The sequence below is a fragment of the Poeciliopsis prolifica genome, unplaced genomic scaffold, assembly GCF_027474105.1.
Source record: "Poeciliopsis prolifica strain line A6 unplaced genomic scaffold, Auburn_PproV2 SCAFFOLD009, whole genome shotgun sequence".
In the NCBI taxonomy this organism is placed as follows: domain Eukaryota; kingdom Metazoa; phylum Chordata; class Actinopteri; order Cyprinodontiformes; family Poeciliidae; genus Poeciliopsis; species Poeciliopsis prolifica.
The window spans coordinates 8055466-8080063 of NW_026562384.1; the positions used below are offsets into that span (position 1 = coordinate 8055466).

At 37.8% G+C, this 24598-nt stretch overlaps 4 protein-coding genes across 6 annotated transcripts in view; all 4 read right to left on the reverse strand.

Annotated features, from left to right (window-relative positions):
* Window positions 1-2485: 2485 nt before the first annotated feature.
* Window positions 2486-6157, reverse strand: tmsb1 (thymosin beta 1). Its single transcript, XM_055033898.1, has 3 exons — window positions 6027-6157; window positions 5157-5271; window positions 2486-2938 (listed from the first exon to the last, which is right to left on the reverse strand). The coding sequence occupies exons 1-3, from the start codon at window positions 6138-6140 to the stop codon at window positions 2895-2897; spliced, it is 273 nt and encodes a 90-aa protein (XP_054889873.1). The 5' UTR covers window positions 6141-6157; the 3' UTR covers window positions 2486-2894.
* A 1267-nt stretch (window positions 6158-7424) lies between these two features.
* On the reverse strand, window positions 7425-10846 carry LOC129362766 (solute carrier family 25 member 53-like). The gene is made up of 2 exons (XM_055034488.1): window positions 10802-10846; window positions 7425-9825 (listed from the first exon to the last, which is right to left on the reverse strand). The coding sequence occupies exon 2, from the start codon at window positions 9816-9818 to the stop codon at window positions 8946-8948; it is 873 nt and encodes a 290-aa protein (XP_054890463.1). The 5' UTR covers window positions 9819-9825; window positions 10802-10846; the 3' UTR covers window positions 7425-8945.
* Window positions 10847-12832: 1986 nt separating this feature from the next.
* On the reverse strand, window positions 12833-17487 carry prps1b (phosphoribosyl pyrophosphate synthetase 1B). 2 transcript variants are annotated; one of them, XM_055034241.1, is made up of 7 exons: window positions 17177-17487; window positions 16599-16782; window positions 15608-15706; window positions 15022-15146; window positions 14673-14846; window positions 14059-14218; window positions 12833-13914 (listed from the first exon to the last, which is right to left on the reverse strand). In XM_055034241.1, the coding sequence occupies exons 1-7, from the start codon at window positions 17296-17298 to the stop codon at window positions 13822-13824; spliced, it is 957 nt and encodes a 318-aa protein (XP_054890216.1). In that variant the 5' UTR covers window positions 17299-17487; the 3' UTR covers window positions 12833-13821. The 2 variants fall into 2 exon arrangements, with proteins under 2 accessions (XP_054890216.1, XP_054890215.1); XM_055034240.1 differs by having other exon boundaries at window positions 16593-16782.
* Window positions 17488-18772: 1285 nt separating this feature from the next.
* Window positions 18773-24598, reverse strand: part of frmpd3 (FERM and PDZ domain containing 3) — a 96497-nt gene continuing 90671 nt past the window's right edge. For both annotated transcript variants that reach the window (XM_055034238.1, XM_055034239.1), the window contains one exon: window positions 18773-24491. In XM_055034238.1, coding sequence (XP_054890213.1) covers window positions 21670-24491 — 2822 coding nt within the window. In that variant the 3' untranslated portion in view covers window positions 18773-21669. The remainder of the gene's footprint in view (window positions 24492-24598) is intronic.

Sequence of the window (24598 nt, forward strand, 5' to 3'; positions counted from 1 at the left end):
GTCGCTGTGTCAAGCAACTTTTCCAACTGAAGGAGAGAAACATTAAATCTCTTTTGGTGCGGCCGCTGCTGGCTCGTAAATAACAGTGACAAAAAAACACATCGACGTATGAAATCATTGCTATTTAGATAATTGGAATAGGCTACAGACAAAACAAAAGCGGCTGTGCTACCTGTATCTTTTACCCATTTTTGTCTTTTAATAAAACAGAAAAGGTATACCCCATACTCTGACGTCAGTGCATCCAGGCTGTGATGTTGATACAACAGATGAAATGCGGGACTGATATCATACTTTATTGTATTTTTGCAACATATTCTGAGCCCACCATTCGAATGATTCCACTAAAATAGAGACAAATCAGTTCAAGCAACATTTTTCTGATCTTTCAGTATTCAGTTTTGATGGACAGTGTAGCTACTTGAACTACAGTTACTTTTCAACCATCTCAAAGCAGCAGTCTCCTCCTTCCTCTCTGACCTCAGACCTCAGCAAGACAACTTTGATCACACAGCTCTGGTCTGATTGCTTCTAGGCCTTTAAAATTGAGAAAAATGTTTAGGTAGAACCCGTCTTACAGTTCTGAATGAGCTAATCGATCTGAAAAAAAGCAACACATTGTCTTCCAAGTAGAACCAGAAAGAAGCAAGTCTTTGAGGTGCAAGGAGCAATTTTTCTACTGCAGAAAAACACTGAGAAAAATCAGTAAGAAACAGAAACTCCTATGAGTATAAATTAATAATATTTACTATCAGACCCACTGTGTTTAATCTTTAAGTAAGATTTAATTTGTATTAATGCTTGAATGTTGTTTATTAAATCTGAGCCATGTGAGTCCTACTTGTTTCAAAAATGTTCTGCATGAGACACGTCCACATCTGCCAGTTTGGCGAACAGAGCTCAAAAGTTCTCTCTCTGTCTGTGAATTATTTTTTATGACACTTAAACAAGTCTAATCATTGTCATTTTCACTGTCATTTTTGCTTTCAAAGAGTCATAAACCAAATCTGAAGACACTTGTAAAAAGAATTAACACTGTCAGGTGTCCAACTAAAGCATAAGGGAAAAAAGAAAAATGCTGTTTCAGCTAGCTATGTGGTATAAAGCTAATCTTGAAATTATTGTGAGGCTCTTTATGGTGATGAATGCTGAACTTGTTCGCCACCCTTTCAACCTCTCCAACAACTATTGCAGACTTGTAGCACTGGCTTAAGATTTGACACCTTGTGCAGCACGTTTTGCTGCTTCTGTCAGTGCTGACTTCAATGAATGTGGGAAAGGTAGGTATCAAAGAGCCGCAGACCCGTGGTCTATGGGATTCAGGGGCCTTTTCAGGACCTGAATGTCTTGCTGTAGTTGATGGACCCATGAATTCTGCTTGGTGCCAAAAAGTCCTCAGGAATGTCTGACCATCATCCTGTGATCTAAAGCTAAAAAAGAATTTAGATTGTTGCAACAAAACAACGCCCCCACCAGAAAAAACAATGATTCAAAGCACATGGCAAGTGTACCTTTCAATGTGTCAAAAAAGAGGCAATAACAAGGTTTTGGAATGGCCTAATCAAGGTATGGACTTTGATTAATTTGAGGTACTCTCACCTCAAACAAGAGGTCCATGTGCAAAATCTCAGTTGATGCTGAATTAAAACAACCATGCAAAGTAGTGTGGGACAATTTTACTCCACAGTAATGTAAAATGACCAAAGTAGTTTGCATGGATGATTTTTCCTGTCGTGTACTTGCATGCTGTAAACGTGCCCCAACAGAGATGGTGTGGAAAAACCCTACACAAGTTTAAGCAATTTGCAAAAAGAGTCTGGGAGAAGAAATCAATCTGGATGCATTCAGCAAAGTTTGCTCTGTTCTGTGTATTCTGTCATTTAGGAAGAACAGCAAACGCAATAGTCACAAAATGTGTCACTACATTTAGAAATTAAAGCTTAGGTTGAAAAACCGAGATACAAATTGTTCTGCCAGCTCAGATAGAAATATATTTTGAACCACTCTTCTGTCCCTGCGAGCCAAGACCTGTTGGTGGGTGAGGGAACTTTATCAGTCAGATTGCTAACACAAAAAGTAACATAAATATTTTGGTTCCAGCTCTTGCAAAAGAGATAACCAATGTTTTTGAGAAAACGAATGTTAACAGAACATGCATCAACCCCAGGATTACCAGACAAGATTATGTAATGCAAACCAAAACAGGTTTTAAATTGAATCCTGCACCATCTTATAACTGACAGTGGAAATTTTGTATGAGATGATTATTTTTTTTTATTTTACTAAAGTACTGTGCAAAATAAATCTGTGGTCACAGTTTACTTGATATTTAGATCTAACAGAACATCTGGATGAAAGTGCTGGAATGTAAAAAAAAAAAAAACGTGAGGCATGTTTTGACAAAACTCCTATGTATCTTGAATGATTACATCTGACATCTTAAAAGTGAATTTTGAACAGACGACAGTGACTCGTATGAAGCAAACCATTTGTCACGTTGATTTTTATTAAAACAAAAACATGTTTTTTTTCTTTATTCTTCTCTACATTTTCATTAAATGCACCATTTACAGGCATACTTTTGGTATTAGTAACAGTGAATTACGTCATTGCAGTATATTTGCATTTTCATTCTTGTTTAAGTATACGCCCAACACTCAATTTACTGCCTTTGGTTCAACACTGTGTAAAATCTTGAGAAAGAGCACAAGAAGCACCCATTACATGTAGATTTAGATACAAGTTTAATTATATTTGAGCAACCTTTAAACCCATTTGCATTAAAACATGGCAGACAGCAGTAAAGATGTAGATGTAGAACTCTGAACTGGAAGACAAGCATGGTGATCGAGGAGGACAGAAGAAGAAGGAAGCGAAATCATGGCAGGAGTGTTTCAGTTGTTCCCCTCTTTCATGGCCTTCTTCTCTTCTTCAATTTCTGCGTGAGCACAAAAGACAGATTCATGAGAATTGTATCTTTGAAATGACTTTCAAACTGTAAAATATAATATTACTGTCAAATATTTTGTTCACAGCCTTCTGTCGAAGAAGGTTTATGTAGGATTGAAAGGAGAAACAGGAATAAAACAAATTACGTCAATATGGAAACTGTTAAGATTTTTCTCAAATGGAGGTCCTGTATCATAAATACATGTCACAGTAGTGACTGTATACATATTAGTATAGGTTTATGGTATTTTGTAATACTCTAGCGTTTTAACCAGTAGTAGAGTAGTTCTGTTCACATAGCGACTCCCACAACAGATGGTTTTCCACATAAATTTTCTGAACTGCATTCCTGCGTCAGATATTTCAACCTCTGAGTTTCCAAAAATGATCAGGTGTGCGGGGAATACAGATGACGAAGCACCCCTATAAAATATCACAAACTAGCACTTCAATCTAAACATTGCTGTCCCAATGTTTCCTGTCTTAATATGCATGCTGGTGCATTGGAAGAAGGTCTAACATAAGGAAATGAAATAGATTTTGAGGAAAGTCAGGTTCTGTTCAGTCTTTGAAACATACGATTCCATTCTGAAGTACTGTCTTGCTGAATAGTGGATGCATGCCGGGATCATTGGAATGAAATTTACTTTGGTTCATAAGGTCCAAATTGTGAATAAGGTGAGTTCTAAAGTACTGCAGGAGTAGCACTAAAACATATTTACATATTTTTTTGGTTTTCATACAATATTTTCTATTTTAAAGTTGTGGCGTTCCAGTAATCTTGAATACTTAAGTTACATATGTTGGTTTCTTCTTTCTAAATTTAATTTTTATCTGAAATTCAGGCAGTCAAAGTCAGAGCAACACAGAAGGGCTTGGTATTGACACACCTATTGGTGGAGAGCACAACCACGGGCGTGTCAGAGGAAACAATGTCTTTTCAGATAAAAATGCAAGACTCGCTAAACAGTCTTGTGGGGTGTTATTTTTGCAATGAGTGTTTATTTAAGAAAGCACAAGTAAATGAGTTTCTTTTTTCTTTTTTTGTTCATTTTCACTTCTAATAAGTGCAAAGCAAAATGTAATATTGGCATAAAAAAAAACTGAAATTTTGCTATGGCTTTTATGAAAGAAAGGCATACAAAACCCTTCTCAAAGGTTTTTGTATGCCTTTTCAAAATTATCAGTGGTCCAAATGGCCTATTTAACAGAATTTATGAAAGATATGAACAAAAAGAAAAATTATGTAAAAGGTCATAATAAATTAATTATTTATTTAACCTTCAGAGGTTATGCTAAAATAAATAAAGTCATAAGAGCTGCCACTATCTGTTAGTCTAAATATAAGTTACTCATTCAGAAACCCCAAAAAAACATTTGCCTTTAGCTAATTATTACCAAAACTTTAAACCAACCACCAGGCATGAACAAAATCTTCAATAACTGACTGGAGATACAAAAAGTTACAAACATCCTTATTACATATTTTGCATTAATTACTCTATTGTATGTTATCTTAAACCTTCTATCATCCCGTTTTAAAGAGGACAGTGAATTCAGTGCTACCATTTTGCTACGGTGACCATAAATTTATCTTCCTCCTTTTATGAAGTTTTCCAGTAAGAAACTCATAAAATGAACATGTGCCAGCAGAGCCTCCAGTTTCCCCGCTTCCCCTGTGACACACCAGTCTGGGCTAGATTTAGACTAAGAAAGAGGTAGATCAGCCTTTGGGCCTCTGGTGGCAAAGAATGAGCATTTTGAGACACTTTTCACATGTAAAGAGAGATCCTAAATGAATTACTCTCATGTATGATCGCTATTTACTGCTATGTAAAACAAACAAACAAAAACAGTACATTTTCTCCTTGTACTCATCAAGAAATAAGGAAGCTCTTTGGGGTTATAAAATTTGTAGTAATTGTAAAAAGATAAAACAGAGAAATATAAATCAATCAATTGCATAATGGACTTGTGGGCGGCATTATGCATAGACATTTCATGCTCTCGGGTGGCTGGGTGTGTACGCTCTTCTGATCTGTGATGCAATGTTTGCCTCTCATAAGACTAGGAAGGGAGGAGTTGAAGCACAATGGAGCAAAGTGAAGAAAAGGTAAAATTCGAAGCAGGTGTGGACAAGACCGACTTTTGTTAACCCAAGACTCTCACAACTCCCCCTTGGCTCCCCCTTCACTTTTGACACCTACCCTCCTTGGTTGGGAGTCGGTTTTTCTCTTCTGTGTTTGTCTTCTTGAGCTTCTGCTTGTTGAACTGCTCCACTTCTTGATTGACTGGGTTGTTGTCGCCCATTTTGGAATAGTTCTGCGTGAAAAGAGGGGAAGACGGATGTAAATATGAGGAGCATCTGACGAGCAATCTGCAAGCGCATGCCCATACAGGGTGGGAATAATAACTGAGTTACACCTAGGTTGAAAAAAAATAAAAAATAAAATAAACAAGAGGTCTACTAAGGTGTAGTAGGCTAGTCAGATTTTATGCAAAACCTTCAACAGAGAGCTTTTGTTAGGATTCTGTTCACACATTTTACTGTTACAGTGAGGTACACTGAATGGGGAGGTAAAATGATGAAACTGCTCACTGATTTGCATTTGTGTGTGGATATTGAAATATGTAATTGGAAATTAGGTTAACTCTCATTTCAGAAAAACTACACGAGTATTCATTGTGCATGCAAAATTAAAGGCACAACCTCTGGGATATTTGCCAACCCACTAAAATCTTATCTTCATGACAAAATTCTGAAATGTACAAACAAGCGGATGCACGATGCGACAAAACAATAGCTTTAAGTGATTTATTAGTCAAGCTTCCCTTACAGTGAAGAACGCAGGAGTGTCAGGTATGGCTGAACGATATAACCGGGCAATTCGCAAGCAAAAACAACATTGCCTTACAGTGGCCTGCAGCAAAAATGTTATATAACACCTGGCAAAGACTCGTGACACCCCATGAACACAAAATAATGTATTTCAGATTACACTGATTAGGTATTATTGTTTTTTTAAGCCCAAAGTTTAACTTGTCAAATGATCGAAGAGGTAAAAAGGTGTTTTTACCTGGTACAGTGGTGCTCTGTGAGACGGTTCCCTCCAGGTAAGATGCGCTTGTGTGTAATCTGTGTAAAGCTCGGGGTTTAAATAGGGACAACACGCCCTTCTGCACGCCAACATGGACACTATTGCTCTGCTTCTCATTGGCTCCCACACATCAGAGGGAAGCATTTCAACTGGACACGCGTCATATTACTCTCTAGTGCATTTCCACCAGCCACCCTGTTATCACAATTTGTTGCTTAAATAAACATTATTATTATTATTATTATTATTATTATTATTATTATTATTATTATTATTATTATTATTATTATTATTATTATTATTATTATTATTATTATTATTATCTCCCCTACCTATCGCAAGAGAATTGTAATACGAATGACTGTAACGTTGAATCTTTTGCAACATCTCCATCTAGTGGCCTGAATTTGACATGACACCACTAGCCGATCATGAGTGACAGAAAGAAAATGCAGCAATACATAATTGATAAGATTAGTTTGTTATTGCATCTTGATGAGGAAAAAAAAAAAAAGCATAATGTATTGATCCGACGCGAAGTGGTAGTGCTGGTTCACTGTTAGACAGCACTTCAAAACAGTGGTGGATGTAGCATAAATGCTGCCCTTAAAGGAGAAGCCCGAATTTATGTTAAAATGGCTTGCCATAGACCTTATCATTATTGCACTTCACACACAACCAAACACACACCAACCCCAACCCTAACAAATTTGTATAGCTATAAGAAAAGAATAAGAAGAGAATAATAGGTAGCTAAATAATATTTTGGACTAACTATGAAATTCTTCACAAATGTTCTGTTATCACAGCAGAATGATCAGGTCAATCTTTGATCAGACCGTTTTTGTGCTTTTCAGTCTTACCATTACCATTTCAGATAATGGTAGCTCCAAAGCAAAGGAAATATTGAAAATACTGTAAATATTTTAAAGAATAGAAAAAAGATATAAATCTCAAACCAAACAACCAGTTCACCTCAGATGTTTTTGGTTGAGATCTGACCTATAAACATGTAAGATCCTAGATGATCAAATGGAGTACAAACATAAAAACATATAAATATAAAATACACCTACCATTTAAAAATGGCCAAATCATAAACCACAAATCAGACACTATATCCGGGTTGTATGGAGACCATCTGCAAGAAAGTTTGATCCTTTGATCCTGTGCTCTCAATACCCAGATTTTGCTATTTCAGATAAAAAGAGAAACACTCGCTATGAGTAGGTAGATAAACGAAACATCCTTCTCTACATTTTTTTTACAATATATGTAATTATGTAGTTTTATCTGTGTTTCTGCATGAAAACTGTAAATAAAGACTAAAGATTTTTTTAAAGACCAGCAGAGTTTATTATTCAAAAGCCAGTTAAATGGTTTTCAGCACCTAAAAAGTCACCAACAACCATTGGTACAAAATAAATAAAAAATAATAATTTAAATTGACAATCCGGAAGACAATAATTAGTTATTGTCTTCCGGTTTACACAGTTGGTTTACAACATTATGATTTACCGTTGTTTTTTTCTGGATGCCTGTAAAACACGTCTTAAGCTGCTACCTTGTTTAACAAACCTCATACCAACAACAATAACATGACTTGCAGGATAGTGAATATAAGTGTCTTGATATTGCAGTGCATGTAACATCGTCTTAACTGATGTTCAGTCAACATGCAGTTTAAGGTAAACTGTTGATTCATTTTTCACTGATCTTCTATTCCCTGTATGTGCCAATTTTTCTTAAATCGGAAGTTGTTTGTTGTACATTTGAAGTTAAGTGACTGCATGGTTATCTGATCATATTTGTTCAATAAAGACTGTGTTCTCAAGCTAACCATTCTATTAGTAAAAATGTCAGACTATATCTTTCACAAATATGTGACAGCATTGCAGTGAGCACAAATTCCCATAGAAATCAATAAGGCAGTTTCTTTTAACTAGCACCATAATCGACTTAAAACTTGAGGAACATGAGAAATATTCACCAAAGCCTCTTGGCAGTAGCGATATTAGTTTGCATTATTGTACATAAAATAGGCAGCATGCTGTTTTCATCAAGGCAGGTGTGCTACAATGATTTAAAGAGATCAGTCAGTATTTTTAAGTTAGGTTGTTATGAGCAGTTCATATTTGACATGCAGAACATCATTTTATTTGTATTTCATTCATTCATTACAAATCAAGATTAATTGGTCCCAGAGGTTGGAGCCATGTTCATCCAAAAATAAATACAATGTTTAATGTTTTAGAACTCCAATGACAAAAAAGCCTAAAAAAGAACTTTACATTAAAAAAATGTCTATGTTTCATCAACCATGTTTTTATTGGGTGGTTAAATACAAGGAAACTGATGCTTATTTACACAGGAACTGGATCTAGGAGGTGGTGCTCCACCAATAAACAGGTATCTTGAACAAGACACTTAGCATTTCCAGTCAGAGTAACTCCAGAAAACTAAAGCAAGTCTTAAAAAAAAAAAACGCAGTAAAATAAAATTCATTTCAATTGCAAGGGCCTGTTGTTTCACTTGCAATCGAAATAACATTCACTATTAGATTTTTTCTATCCAAGAATCATTTTGTTGAGAAATACTTTCAACATTCAGTTCTCTGTAAAAGTTGCACAAAGGAATTGCACTTCCTCCAACCTCAGCTTCCTCTGAAAACAATCATCAGCTTTCTTGCAAATAACGGCTCTAACACAGTCCTGAGACAGTAATCAGTAATTTAACTGAGAAATGGAACACCTGAGTTTTACTCTGACGAATCAGAATTTCTTCTGTAAGAAAGGCCTAGGCTTAAAAAATCTACTAAATCAGAAGAACAAAGCATTTTACCAAGTTTGCACTTAATGAGAAGCAGGGTTGATGCAGAATAACTTTCAGCATCCACGTTCAGGACCCTTTCTGTTGTCTGTCGTAAATAGCTGTGGTGATTCCCCAAGTAATGCATGACCGTAGGATGACAAGGGTCCCTCCTCGATACAACGGAACCAAGCTGTGATTCCGAGATTTCCACAGCTGCCTCCAACATTCAATGACACCCTTAACCTCTCCTCCCACCTGTGCTTGCATGTTTGCTACCAGCACAGACAGAGGGTACAGAGTCAAACTGATTACCATAGAGGTCAGCGTTCCTGAGACGAATGAGGAGGCCATGGGAGAGAGTCCCTGTCCCTCCACAACAACACACACAGGCCCCTTCAGGCCAAAATACAGGGAGCTGCCGAGGGCGTTACGGGCTGCGATGGGCAGGAAGGCTCTGTAATAGCCCTGGCTAATCCTTTCTACCTTCAACTTCATGAGAACACTCCTCAAGGATGGTAGATGCTTGTCATTGTGGCCGTTCTGCAGCACATTCTGAACTCGCTCGAATGGGGTGAAGACCACAGCTTCCACAACACCTGCCCCAAATCCAGCCAGAGCAGGTAGGGCAGCGGCCGAAGTGGTGGTTGACAGTGAAAGATGACGGAGGAGTGTGTCCTGCAGGCCGAAGAGAAGCGTGCCATTCAGAGTCCTCATCAGGAGTGGTGGAGCCACGCCCCTATAGAGCTTTAGAAGACCCTCTTTATAGAGCTGTCCCACCGCCTGGTGCACTGAGGCGTTGTGGATCTGTTGACGGAAAATGGTCTTGTAGACGGGAAAAACGAATACGGTGGGGACCGCTGACATGAAGCTGGAGGTTCCTCCGTGTAAGTAGCTTTGAAGGCGAATGATTGTGTTCTGAGGGCCTCCATCTCCTTGTTCGTGATCAGGACTTCCTGCCATCCCTGAGCTTGGAAAATTAAATTTGCAAATCGTGTTAGTCCTGCACTGATATGAGACAAGCTCAGCAGAAAACACAATATTTATACATGATTCTATAAAATAAAATCCAAAATTAACAACAACAAAAAAAAAAAACATAAGGAAGCAATTGGGAGAAATTTTTTGTCATCCCACATAAACAATTGTATTGATAATTTAGATATTGTGTTTGCCTGGATCAAAAAATTATAAGGCTTAAAATCTTGGGAACAGTAAGTCTGCTGTACTTTACATGCACAAGTGAAACTTGTATGGTTACAGCAGTAGTTTCGGAATCTGATTTTCAGGCCCTTTGAACTACATATATTAGATCAGAGACACGTGATTCAAACGACTGTATGATTTCTTCTACATGTCATCTAGTGCTGCTGTAGCCTGTTCATCACCCAGTCATTAAAGTTCGGCGTGTGGCAGCAAACCTGGAGCCACATTAAGTCAGGAAGGAGAAGAGAAGCTTGAAGACCAGGGTTGGGAACAACTGGCTTTGAGAGAACAACTGGATTCACCCCCTGAATTCACCTTTGGTGATGAGAGCTCCCCTTTCCAGTCTCTTTCAATGGATTATGTTAGTTTTTAAATCAATTTAAACACATATTTCAAATTATAAATATTGTTAAGGGTAACGTACAATACAGAAACGTATTTAAAGATTTTGAATAGTGGGGGAAAGAAAGAAGGAACAAAAAAACAAACAAACAAACAAAAACCCATCACGTTAAGTTGCATTAAGTTGCATGAAACAAAACTGTTTTGCTTTCATTTTTTATGAACGCGCTCACAGTCGTCAGTCTCTCAAAAGATGTCAGTGGATAAACGTGGTCTCATTTAAATCCTGCACCGTTATTTTTATTGTTATCTTTAAATTAAGGCCGCACAAGCGCCTGCTTCACTTCCAGTGGACGAGTTGAATATTCCAGCATTTGAAAACAGAGAGAGAGACTTACCGTTTCTATATGAGGTGCGGCTTTAAAAACGACAGGATGCTCGAGGTTAATCCGGCAGTGTCTCTGGCTCCGCCCACCTCGATTTTCGGATTGGTTACGTCACCAATCAGTCAATTACATCATCGCGTAATTCACCAGAGTGAGACACAATATTTGTGTTGATCCAAACCTTTTTAATTGTCTGACGGTGATTGCATTTGCTCGCTTCGGATATTTTGCATAACAATGCTGACAAACTATTAATGTAATCTAAATGATAAATTAGCAGCAGCCCCGTTTAAGAGCTTGATAAAATAATGCCTGACATGTGGCAGGCCATGTTAGCATAAAATCGGCTTCGCCCATACTTACACTCCATATGTCCGATGACTACACATATTTGTCATTTTTTTGAAGACACAAAATGCTTGTTTGAGTAATTTCTAATTATGTAATTACATTCTGACTAATATAAATTATGTCAGGTTTAGTTGCAGTCTTATGGAGACTTCAATTGAAGATTTACAATGAATTATCATCAATTAAATTAGGACGAAAGAAAACTTGAGATATCTCCTTTTCATTGTAATTAGTCATAGTTCTTATGAGAGATGTCTTAGATTTGACTAGTGGAAATTAAATTACATATTTACTAAAAGCAAAAAAATGACTGGGTAAAACTAACTTAAAGATAAATATAAATAGATTTTTGATAATGCATCATTCTCAGATTAAGAATGGGTTGACAGAGTAGCAGCTTCTTGAATTCATTTTAAGTGCAACAAGTACAGTGTGTGTGTCAGAAAAGAATGCATAGAAAATGCTTTTCAGATTTTAAAGTTCAGGAAGTTTGCATTCTCTGCATATTCCAAACTATTGAGTTCTTTCTACATTGTGGTATTGTCTGACAGTTTTATGCACACTATTCTGCAGGCAGCTGTTTGCACAGTTCATACGCAGGGAGGCAGATGCACAATTTCTTCTTTCAGATATCTAAAAAATTTAATTTTGACTACTGAGTTTGAGATATTTTTAATTATGTCTACAAATTTAGGTGACATGTCAAATGATGTCATTTGTGATCACTTGAAAGGCATCTCAATTCATTAAAATCTAACTGAATATATTTTGCATTATTCTTGTTACTCGTCAGAATGTGAATGCAAATATCTTAAATTACCATTCAGGACAGTCAAAATGTAGTTGTAGCTAGTAAAACCCTTCTGAAGTGGAACAGATTGTCAGACAAAGTTGATCTTATGTTATAAACATTTGCCATACTTTTTTTTTTCTGTAGAAAAATCCAACCTCCTTATTCTATGTAAATTTGGTTGGGTAAAATTAAAATCCATAAGTGCTTTCAACAAAGTTGTATTTGTCAAGTTATTCTTATACGGCGAGTTGATGTCTCACATTACTACTTAGGTTTTAAACATTGATATATGACAGGAGACTATACCTGTAATTATATCACTTCTGATTTTGTAAAGCAAATAAAACTCTGTACAGATGATTGTTATTCCCACCCATAAAATAACAGTTTGAAGAGAAATGAGTTTAGATAACACAGTTGTGCTTCTGGAATGAAGATTAATAGTTTCACTTCCTTTATGTCTGTCTGAAGCATAATGTTGCAAAAGAAGAAAAAAACAGTTTTCCCTTTTGTACATGCAAGCACAAATTGAGGAAAAAAAAATTGTTAGAAAACAGGCTTGGTTAATCTGAGAAAGCCTCCTGAACTTGCTATACCTGCATGAGGCTCCTGTGTTTGGAGTATAAACATACTTTCCATGGTACATGCAAGAAAGGGCTCACTCTATCTCTTTTTTTTCCATCTTAACCACCAATTTGCAAAGCTTGTAACTCAAAAGCCTGATACACTTTTTCTTCATGTTTGCAAATCTTCACTAATAGAACAGCATAAACGTTTGCGGCTGTTATGCAAGAAAACCAGAAAAATCTCAGCTGGTTTGAAAACCTTTGCAAGGTGATGCAAATGTAAGCTCCATCTCTCAACAGTGACTAACTTAGGATAAAAGAGGAGACCATGGATTTAGTTTGGCATATTCAAATTTATTGAGAATGCATCCCTCAAACACTTGGTGAATTCCTTCTACTGTAAAAGAACACAAAGACTTAAGTTTTGCACATTAATGACAATTTTTTCTTCCAGACGTACAAAACAAAAACATAGCAGGTGAAGATTTCTGAAGGAAGCTCCAGCCTGCAGAGACCCCAAGCTAAAAACCTGACTACTTCTTTATCTTCATTTTAGACTACAAAAAAAACAACAACTTTGGAGACACTGGGCATTCCCCACTCAATGAGGGCACCTCAAGAGTTGAAAGAAACTTCCTAAAAAGATCTCGCTTTCAGCCTGCAAGACACCTGAAAGTTTTCATCAGTGAAAAATCTAAAAGCAAAGGAAGAAGAAAAGGGAGAGTAGTAGAAGAGTAGAGGGGAATTCAATTTCATTTCAGACTTTTGAGGCACTCTTGGTTGAGTGGAGCTTCAGTGGCACTGTAAACTAGTTAAATGAACATTCAAATGGAGTAACTAATCCTTTCAAGCAACAGAGAAACTGCACTCATTCATTGTAACAGAAAGCACTGTAACAGCTTTACGTAACAGACGCTTCTCCTGAGCACTGGTACCTGCCGGGGGTATTTATAGAAGCTCTTTGACAACAAAGTGACACGACAATCAGCAGAAACCATGAGTTAAATGCGCTGAAAGAAACACAAAGTTCACAGTGGATAAATACTTCATTTACCCATACACATAAATAAGCCTGTCTAAAACTGGTAGCTTGCGCTTGCTTCGGCTCCCTGAACATCAAGGGATTTCATTTCAGACTTAAAGGGTGGAGGGTGGCGAGTGAGGCGGGTACGGGGGCTGCATTAGTAACAAACATGACGGCTGATTCATTCATTGGTTGTTTTCGACATTGTTATTTAGCAGAACAGCTCTGGTAATAGTAGTATTTGGGGGCATTCCCTCTTCTCGTATTTGGTATCAACTGAGCACAGATGATGGCGTTGCTACAGGGGGACATGACTGAAAAGGTAAGACACAGATTCCCCGTTGTGAGTTCTGCGAATGGCCTCTGCTAGAATCATGGAGATGTCTATCACCTGGAGGAAGAAAAGAAACACATGACCAGAGCTGGATTGCACAAACTGTTCATCAAACTCAAGTGTCTGAATCATAAAAGTCTATCAAGAAATAAAATCCCCTTGAGCTATTCACATCTTGATTTTTTTTTTTATATCTCAAACCTGTATTTTGGGACAATGCTTCATCTTCTCCTCCTGAGGGATTGTGTTGGTGACGACAACAGCTTCAAAACAGGCGTTGTTGATGCGTGAAATGGCTGGACCAGAAAAGATGCCGTGGGTCAGGATGGCATAAACCTTTGTGGCACCCGCAGAGATGAGTCTAGAGTGAAAAGAAAGAGCACAGGACATTGCTGAAATGTAACATGTTTCAATACAAATGCAGTTCTCTCTGAGCTTAATTAACAAAAGCCAAAGCTGCACACTTTCTTAAGGGTCCCTCCACATTTTCAATTCAAAATGTCACCCTTTATCAGACACAATTTTTTTCATGTGTTTTAAAGGATAATTACAACTGTTCTTTGGGTGGGATGGATGGAAGTTATGAATGATAGAAGGAAAAAATAAATGACAGTAGAACACAGAGAAGACAAAGAAATGAACAGTTGAAGAGATGGATGAGTGAAGAGATAAAACAAATATTTTTTTATATTCTATTTTCATTTTCCACACCTATCCAGACTTGGAAAAGTATATAAAATTCAATGTTATCCCAGAGTATTGCAGACTAAATAGGAGCAAGGTTTACTTTAAAAAAGCAATGTGAAACAGCTTACTTATCGGCAGCATGGCAGATTGTCCCACAAGTGTCAGCCATGTCATCCACCAGAATTGCAACGCGATCCCTCACATCTCCGACAAGAACCATACGATCAACCTCGTTTGCCTTTTTTCTCTCCTTGTGAATTAGAGCAAAGTCCACATTCAACCTGTCTGCAATTGAGGTGACCCTGCAGAGGGAGGAGACAGAGTTCACAAGCTGAAGGTAATTACTTCAAATGGCTTGTTGGGGCAGTATAGTCTGTCAAAAAAACAACAAAAAAACCAAAAACAAACAAAAAACTTCGCTCATCTGGAGAATATTCTTAAAAAAAAAAAAACCCACAGAAGCTAAACCCAGCATACCTTTTAGCTCCTCCTGCATCAGGTGACACAATGATGCAATTTTTCCATTCAAGGATGTTCTCCTTGATCCATTTCAAGACAGCTGGCTCTGCATACAAGTTGTCCACAGGGATATCAAAGAATCCCTGGAAAGAAATAAATAAACACACGCTGGTCAGTTCTCATGGACTCACTTCTCACTCAGCTGACAACTATGTAAATTCAAGGCAATGCAAATCAAAACTTGATTTGCACATGTGCAACGTGTGCCAAGCCAAACGGTACCATCAGTACCCTTAAGACTATACATGGAAAATGTCTCATTTTAGTGTTTTCTGGCATGACTGCAGAGAGGGTAAAAATATTGTCAATCAAATTATAAACAGATTTTAAGCTATATTAACAACTATGTGCTCTGTTTCACCATGATCAATGGAGTCAAACAGAAAAGAGAGGACAGGTGAAGATCTTTACCTTTTTTATGGTTTCTAACTAAAATGAAGCCAAGTTACACTGTTTATTTACTTATAAGTAAAACTGGGCAGAAGTCAAAATCTAGTCAAAGTCAAAATAAAATCTAGCCATGTTTCAACCTCCTGGAACCCACCTGTATCTGTGAGGCATGCAAGTCCATTGTGATGATATGATCTGCGCCCGACACAGACAACATGTTGGCCACCAGCTTGGCAGAGATAGGAGCCCGGCTCTGTGATGAAAACAGATCTGCTCGGTCACATGGAATAAAAAAAATCTAGCAGGCATGGCTCATTTCTAAAAATATCGCTCAGCACCAGACTTCAGTCGTACTGGTAAAAGGATAAAATCTATAAAAGTCTACACTAAATACAGACAAATTATACTTACTTAATGTTAATAATGCATTTACTTATAAGTAAGATGTATATTTTGTAAGTATTTTTGTACTAATGACTACAGCTAAGAAGATCACAAAAAAATACTTTTGCTTGTGCATCTTATGTGACTACATTTTTTCCTTCCACTGGACATTCCATTGGTTTACTTCTTCATAGTAATCTAAATAACAAATCTTCCCTTTAGACGTACACTCCTCTCAGTGAAGGGTGTCAATAGGTGTTTGCTAGACAACTATGTTGTCCGGAGCCTCCATTATTGTAAAAATCTCAACATATCATTTCTTAATAAATAGTTTCTTCAAGTTATTATTCATAATCCATAATTAGTTTACAAGCAGAAATAAACTGTTGAACTGTGTCACTTGGTTTGAAGAGTACTTAAAACTTTATAATCTAATAAAAATAAATTCACTTATTGATTATATTCAAATTAAGTGACCTGCGTGCGTACATGCTATACACATTCCACTCATGCGATGTGATTTAAAGGACTGAATTAAGAGTCTTAATTCAGTCTCTTTTGAATTAAGAGACAAATGAAAATACAATGGGAACTAGCAGTGCAATTAGAATGAGCTTATAACATCAGGCAAAAACCATAAACTGAAAGTAAATGCGCCTCCAGGGCTGACTGTGGGTGCACATGTCTGCGGGCTTCTTGTCATGATTCTGGGTGGCAAATGGCATGACAGAAGTAAGTAGACAAATATCCCTCACCCCCACCTTGTCCTTCTTGTCCTGCCGCGCATAAGGAAAGCAGGGGATGACAGCTGTGACCCTGGAGGCTGAGGCAATCTTGCAGGCATTGATCATAATCAGCAGCTCCATCAAATTATCATTGATCTCCCCACAGCCACTTTGGACAATGTAAACGTCTTCCCCTCGGACGCTCTCCCCGATCTCCACGCTTTCAGAGGAAGAGAAGTGGGAAAACAAACAGCACTTTGAGCCAAGCAAGCAGGTCATATGAAACAGAATAAACAATGGCTTGTGTCACCATGTGGTTCGGCCTGATCAAGGCTTACAGGGAGGATAAGAAAAGTATAGACTCATGGGACTCTACTCTTTTGGTTTCTAGGTGGATTGAATTATTTGAATGCCGGGGTTCTGCACACTTGTCTATTAGACAAGTTATTGTGAGTTCATGAAGCATGCGTGGACTACAAGTTCCTGAAAACACTGCGCGGCAATTTTCAGCGTGACACCGCTTCTCATAAACAGCTAACATCAGCTTACGACATTTAATCATAATTAGCATTTCTCATGCGACATAAAATAAATAAATAAAATAAAAAGCTTACCATGTTTCTTGGTTGCTAAATTTCTTGGTGACAACCTTTCCCAGCTCAAGACCGAGGCGATCTGCTATTTTCTGAGAAAGATCCGGATGGGAGCTGCCGCTAAAAATCTTAATATTCGGCATTTTGTTGCGTCGCTTGGGTCGTCGTTTGACACCGGACGGGTTGCGGCAGCGAGAAGCTGTCGAGTTAGGGGGGCAACAACTACAAATATATCAACAGTTGATGAGCTACTCTTTACAGAGCCGTGCAGAGTTTCCCTACCTATCCTCCATTATGTCCCACACCTCGCGCGCGCAGCTCATTGTAGAAGGGGGCGCGCACGCTGCTTTCGCTTACGCTGTGCCGCGATTACGTCATCCTGGACAAGGGAACTGAAATGGGTATCGTGCGCGAGCGAGGTCACTGAAAGCTGTTGACTGAGGAAAATGGAAAAGACACGAGAAATCCAATCAGTATGCAGCTGTTACGGATTAAACTATTCTTATTTTTTATTTTATTTATTTATTTATAAATTCTATGCAGTATTTTTATAATTTGTAAGATCCACAGAATTGAAAGTCATGATTTTCACATTGCTATTAAAGTATGCTGAAGGTCGCCCTTTTTAAACCTCTTTTCATAAACCGATTTATAAAACTGGTGTTTCTTTCAATGGTCTGGCTTCTCACACATCCCTTTGTGCTCTCTTTCTCAGGAATCTGGGAATTGGCTTGGTTCCATATCGACATAGATCTCTGTGACCTTTTTTGGGGTTGTAAATTTGTTTTTATCAAGCTGACGCCCATGAAACTACAAAATACACATACAATGATAAACTGATCTGCCTTGTGCAGCGCCCTGCAGCAATATTAGAACAGTGTGACTTTTTCCTCAAATTGTTGTAATATTACAAAAACAAATTTCAGTGTGTTTCATTTAAATTTTATGTGACTGACTCAATGCTAAGTAGAGCAGAACTGTGGAATGGAAGGAAAGGACACATGAAGAAGTGTGGGGGTATTTGTTTTATGCCCCCTTTTTATGGCCATGCAACAAGATAAAAACCTAGGCATTTCCCTCTTTAAATACATGAAGACAAGTAGTTAATATTCTGCATGGGATTTAATCTAAATATCAAATGCTGTTCTGAAGAGCTTAGAGGTCTAAAGCAGCAAAGAGGGCTGTAGTAATTCTCTAGAATTACTACAGTCCCCTGCACAGATCCATAGCTAAGGTGGGAGAATCCTTTGACAGGACAATTATTTTCCTTGCAGCTCTTAGATCGAGGCTGGAATGAACCTTGATGGAGTTTCAATATAATGCACTGAGAGTTGTTAATTTCTCACATCACCTTAAGAAAGTGGTTAGCATGCTTGTGTGTTGACTCAGAAGCTGGTTTTGAAATTTTAAGCAATAAAACCAACAACACAATATTGTGACTGAACATATTAATTTACACTTTCAAGTCAACATCATTTTCTGCCCAAGGGAAATGAGGTATGTTTCTTTGTTATCAATTTTTCATTTGTTAAAGGTTGCGTCAACAAAAATTGCGTATTAAATTAAACTTCGTTCATTCAATGGCATTTCCAAATTCTTTGAAATAGTTTATATAATATTCTTTATTGCTCTTAAAACATGAATTAGCTTTGTACACAGACAAAAGACCACAGTGTCGACAAGATCATTGACAGTGAATTGAGACAGGAATGAATCAGTGTACAAAAGAAAAACAAAAGACCAAGTCACGGTGGTTATTATGTGAATGAAACACAGACTGATCAACTTAGCACAGCGCTGGTCATTTCACTCCTTCACCAATTTGTACTTTTCTGTCGACCTCTTGGGTATGAAAAGGAGCTATCGAGAGACTGTTAGGTAGCCTAACAGCTGTGCATCAATTCATACTGTCCTTGAGGTTTTATGGCAACCAATAGTTTAAAATAATTTGATCTTAACTACAATTAACCTACTATAAGAAAATTTTGTGACTCTTATAAACATTTACGAGCAGATGGTCACTGAAAGTCATTTTTTCTCTGACTACAGATATTCACTGGACAATCTTCAGAGTCAACTGCCTAAACTGGGACCACAATCACTTTAAATGGAAATAGGGAAGTTTACAAATATATGTATATATATATATATAAAAATTATTAATTGTAATTTTAAGGTTTTTGTACTTTTAGTAACATTTCATAATTATTTATTGCCATGGATACATAAAATAATGATTTATCTGGAGAAATGTTTGGACATGCAGTAGTTTATCTAAATACGGTAGGCACAAATTGGATGCACAATTTGGGGAAGGAACAAAGTGACCTGAGGTCCATTTAGCAAAGCAACAGAAACAATGATAAACACAGAAAATGTTTCTTGAATGCTGAAATGTTCTCAGGCTGATGAGGAAACATTGTCTGATATTTTTTGTTTATAAAAATAAACATGTCCCATGCTTTGTACTGATTTTCTTCAAAATATATGACTTTGCTATTAGTCTCTATGTTACATTTACACTACAAATAATTACCTCACAGACATGTCCTATATACAAAATAGTGAAGGGCTCGGATAAATCTTAATATTACAAGTAATGATTTAAAAGTATGTCTTATTCTCTCAAACATTTTATCACATCATTTACATTTTCTGCGTAAAATTTGACATTCCCATACGGGATACCATTTGCAAATTGTGAACATGGTTCCTCTTTCAGTTTTGTCTGCTTTGCCCATTTTAAAAAATCTGTACATTATCATCGTCCCCAGCTCCAACACGTGTCCCTGAAGGTTGCGAGGGAAAAAAATATCCACAGTGAGAAAAATAACATTACACAACTGTTATGAAATGCAACATTAGCAGCAAAGAAAAAAAACTGTTAAAAGAGAGTGCTGACAGAAAGTAGTGTCTTCTAAATGTAATTTCAGTGCTTGATTAACCAGCTATTTTCAATTAATAATTGTGGTGAAAATAATATTTCACCACAATTATAGTATGATAGTAATTGTTTGTCTGTTACTTTTAATCGTATTACCATTAGACCTACCTTTCCACCAGATTGACATACAGTTTATGGTAATAAGTTTCTTGAATTTTTGACATAACCATTTAACATTCTCTTTTCATTTTTACTTGTGCAGAAGAAACACCACCAACAATTTTGTTTCATTGTACTTTCTTTTAACAGTCTCCATGATACATAATAGGCCAGCACAGGCATAGATCATTTTTGGCAATGGCAAGAGGATCTGACACAAAGAAAGATTGCAGACAGGAAATGGTGTGTTAGTTTTATTAAAATACATAGAAAACTACTTTGTGTGTTTAAATATTTGCTAGATTTCACAATGTGTAACAGCACATAGAAAGCAGATTTTATTATATAGTATCTTAAAATATTAATAAAAATTAAAGAGTATCTTGAAACAGGTCAGCTTTAGCATTAAGGAAATGAACTGTTGTAATGTTGACTCAAGTAAAGTTTTCAGCAGCAGGATGAAACAAAAACACATATGTAAACATTAAAGGATACATTTAACTTTGAAAATCGTTTCGAGGTTGTGCAAAATCCTAGTCACAGGCTTACTCACTTGCTAGTGAAGATATTTATTAATGTCATTTACAATCAGTGAGAAGCAAGTGAGTCATAAATTGATAAAGGTGTAAAGTACACAGTTCGTGTTACAAATTATACTGTGGCAAAGTCTCTTCTACAGCTGAGTGATGTAATTGCACTCATTACTGTACAGTGGATAAAACTGTGACTTGGGTCTCTGCTACATTGTCTGCTTCTGAACATTTGTGTTTCATATCTGCTTTTTTTTGTAAAGAGAGAATGGGGCCTCAGTAGTCAACTTTATAATTTTGTTCATTGTTTTTGCAGTTTCCAACTCGTTTCCTTGCATTTTGGCCTGTACATTGTATATCACACATTGCCAGCACAGCCAAAAGAGATTATGTTTGCATTACAACAGGTAACAAATTCCACAAGCACATCACCACCTAACCAACCCTTTGGACTATTCAGTTTACAGAAGTCGCTACGTGACAAGATCTCTGAACTAGTTTAGTTCAATGCATACATGTACTTCTGATGTATTGTTAACTTTATAATTATATTACTTTAGTATATTTTAAATAAATTTATAATTCATTTTCTTCACCAACTTTATAATATTTGCTGTATAGACACAACTAAAATATACATAATATGTATATAAAATATTTTATTATACATATATGTATATATATATATTTCATCTTGAAAATGTTCATATGAGGTGATTAGCCCTGTATCACCCAGCCTGCTGTAGAGTTCTTGCTCCATTGTGCATTAGTTTGGCGTATCTCTGTTTTCAAAACAAGGCTACCTCAGGGCCTCTAAACATGGGATGAAAGAGTTGCATTGCAATTGAATGATTCATTGCAGATTTAGTAAAAATTGTAAAAGCTAAATAAATAATGAATTTGGCTAAAGTAGCCATCCAATGTTCCTGCCAGACTCATTCCTACTGTGCAGGCAGAGTTTTGATGGGTCGTGTAAGTGAGCTCATGTTATTGGTTTTGGAGCAAATCTGAGGGCTCATTGTCTTTGTTGGCAAACTGCTTGAGTGTCCCATGGACTCTTCCGCAGCACGAAGAAGTAAAGTGTAGTTGATAGCAACTTCCTCAACTTTCCTCAACAGCTGTAGCCTTTGGGCATCTGAGCGGACTCCTCTGACCAGTTTGAATAAGGTCTGAGTTAGTTCACATAACACCTGGAAACTATCTGAAACAACAGCAAGCATTCGTGTTGGACTTTTTTCAACACTTGCCACTCGTCGGCATGATGCCCTGAACTCTTTGAATCGAACTGCCAGTTCCTGTTTGTACTCTGCAATCCGTGAAGACTGAAGACGAGCTTCGCCGTCAGCCTGTGGGCTGTTAGCACACTGTCGAAGGATAGCTAGCAACTCATTAGCATCCAGCTGAGCATTTAAAAAACCATCAGGTAAACTGAAACTTTTCCCTTGCAGAGCCTGTACACGTGCAAGGCTCCCTTCCAGTGTGCCACAGGTTCTTAGGTCAATATCTTGTGTCTGTGGTTCCTCTTCCTCTTCCTCTTCCTCCTCTTCTTCTCCACTGCAGTCCTCTGCATTTAAGACCTGGAGTGTTTTGCTTACAACAGGAAATGTGCGCGAGTCCATCTCCATCCCTGGAAGGACCTGTAGAGGTATAGAATATGAGAGTTCATCTTTCTCACTGCTTTCATCTGCAGCTTCACACTTCCTATAACAGAAACAAAATGAGCAGCATTTGTCTTTGTCATCACTATCTTCACTGGGTAATGTGAGCAAAACTTCCCCAGTTCCTTCTTTAGTGTCACGAAGCAGTTCCTCTCCTTGAATGAAAAAGACACCCCTTTTCCCTTTACTGTCTGCCTGATGAGACTGAGTGTGAATTGGCTCTATAGGAGTGGGAAGCCTTAATCCTGTGGCCCTCACTCTTTCCATTTCTTTCTCCAGACTTTTGGGTTTTGGTTTCACCTCAGCATACACAGGTGTGTTTGAACTATTGTCTAGCTCTCCAATGCTGTATCGTCTCTGAAGCTTTTTGTATTGTGGAGCTCCTGTGCAGTCGGTTCGAGAAGTACAAGTGGGTAAGCAAGAGCTCTGGTCTCTCCTTGGCTCTCTTGACTCAAGACTGGTAGATCGTATTCTTGTGGTTTTGATCTCTAAAGTTTGAGGTCTCCTTGTACCACCTTGGGTATGGGGAGTTTTGGAAACAGTTGGAGGGGTCTTTGAGATATTTCTCTCTCTGCCTCGATTTTTTGTCTCTGTGGTGGTGTCAACTGGTGTGTCTGGTAGTCGCATACCCCTGCACATTCTTTTACAGTCACAACTTCGTCGCTGCTCCCTGGATATCCCTGGAGCTTTAAGAACAGGACTTGTACGGAGTTGGCAGGCGCAAGGAGTGCCTGATGGCACAGGAGAGGATCCTTGGGGTATATATTCCCCTTGTGATGACTTGGGCTTCAGCAATTCCTCTAAAAACTCTAGCTCATACTGCCGAACTTTTTGCAACTGTGCTCTTCGTTCATCTGTCTCTTTTCTCATTCTTGCAGGAAATGTTGCTGAAAGAAGGTTCCTAAAGCTCAAAAAAGGAGCATTGCGCTGTGATTTCTTGTCACTGCCCTGCTTCTTTGAGTCTCTAGCTGGAAGAGTGGAGACTTTTTCCACATTGGGACTTGGTGTTGTGAGATCATCTAAAATAGGTAAGAATTTTACTGTGGATTTCTGATTCTGTGATTCTGAGTGGGATTTTACCTGGACACCCTCAGTCTTGTTTTCAGATATTTCCTTCCTTTCTACATTCACAGGCAAATGAGGGGATAACTTACTTTGTATTTGAGGGCTTGCCTTTGCCAAAGTAGGATCAGCTCCTACTCTTGTTGTATTTTCTTTATTATTTGCCAGTTGGAGGCCTTTGGCTCGAAGACGCTCATCATCTGTGGGGGAGGATGACTGAAACACTATCATCTTTTGGACCTGTGGGTCTTTTAGCCTTAGTTGAGGTGTGGGTTCCTGTTGAACAGGGCATGTGCAGAAAAGGTCATCCACCGGCAGAAGTTCTGCAGAGCTTGAAGGCTTCATGGTCTCATTGGAGGCAGTCTTGGCTTCTTGGCACATATTAGTGGAGGAGATCTTGACAGAAACACTTGTGTTCACAGGCAAAATTTTAGGTAAGGCTTTGTGTATTGGGTCTATAGCAAGAGGTGCTGCTGTTTTAATCTTCACACCATCAGACAGATTTTGAGATTGGGTTATTTCTGAAGAGGTTGATATGGTCTGATCAGCATTGACTTGAGTTGTCAGTGGCGGATTAACTTTTTTAGGTTCTTCTGATTTCTTAGAATCAGGTTCAATTGTGTTTGCTTTGATAGATTCTGATATTGCTTTTAATTCTACTTTCTGTTCAGTCTGAGAAGTGTCTTGAGTGCCACCTTGTTCTGTCACAACCCTAAGTATTGCTGAATCTTGGCCAGGGCTTACTTTAAAGGGAACAGTCTTACTCAGGATTACTTGCTTTGGTGGGCAACCAGCACGAATCTGACCCACAGTAAAAGCCCCAGTCCCTATGGTCTTTGCAGTGCAGCCAGGGATTGCCATGGGGAAGTCACGACGGCAGAGAATACGCTCCTTGTTGATATGGTGAGCTAGGAGATATGCCTGGTTCTGGTTTTGCTTCATTGCTGACACCATCTCAGAAACATCTGTTAATTCAGAGGAGTTGGTCTCATGACCTGAATCCAGTGATGACTCAGGTGTAATGGCAGCTAAGACAATCAACCCTGAGGATGACACCAACAAAGCACACAGTTAGTATAATCAAAGAACAAATACCTGAACAGAAGTATATGGATGTGGGTCACAAATGGAATAAATGATTGAAGTAACT

Excerpts from the sequence above, each read along its gene's own strand:
- tmsb1 (XM_055033898.1), bottom strand. The coding sequence starts at position 6,140 with ATGTTGGCGTGCAGAAGGGCGTGTTGTCCCTATTTAAACCCCGAGCTT. Across the intron at positions 5,272-6,026 it reads ACAGAGCACCACTGTACCAG|AACTATTCCAAAATGGGCGA; the intron begins GTAAAAACACCT and ends CTTTTCACGCAG. Across the intron at positions 2,939-5,156 it reads CCGACTCCCAACCAAGGAGG|AAATTGAAGAAGAGAAGAAG; the intron begins GTAGGTGTCAAA and ends GTGCTCACGCAG.
- LOC129362766 (XM_055034488.1), bottom strand. The coding sequence starts at position 9,818 with ATGGCAGGAAGTCCTGATCACGAACAAGGAGATGGAGGCCCTCAGAAC.
- prps1b (XM_055034240.1), bottom strand. The coding sequence starts at position 17,298 with ATGCCGAATATTAAGATTTTTAGCGGCAGCTCCCATCCGGATCTTTCT. Across the intron at positions 16,783-17,176 it reads TTTAGCAACCAAGAAACATG|CGTGGAGATCGGGGAGAGCG; the intron begins GTAAGCTTTTTA and ends TTCCTCTGAAAG. Across the intron at positions 13,915-14,058 it reads AGCATTGTCCCAAAATACAG|GTGATAGACATCTCCATGAT; the intron begins GTTTGAGATATA and ends TTCTTCCTCCAG.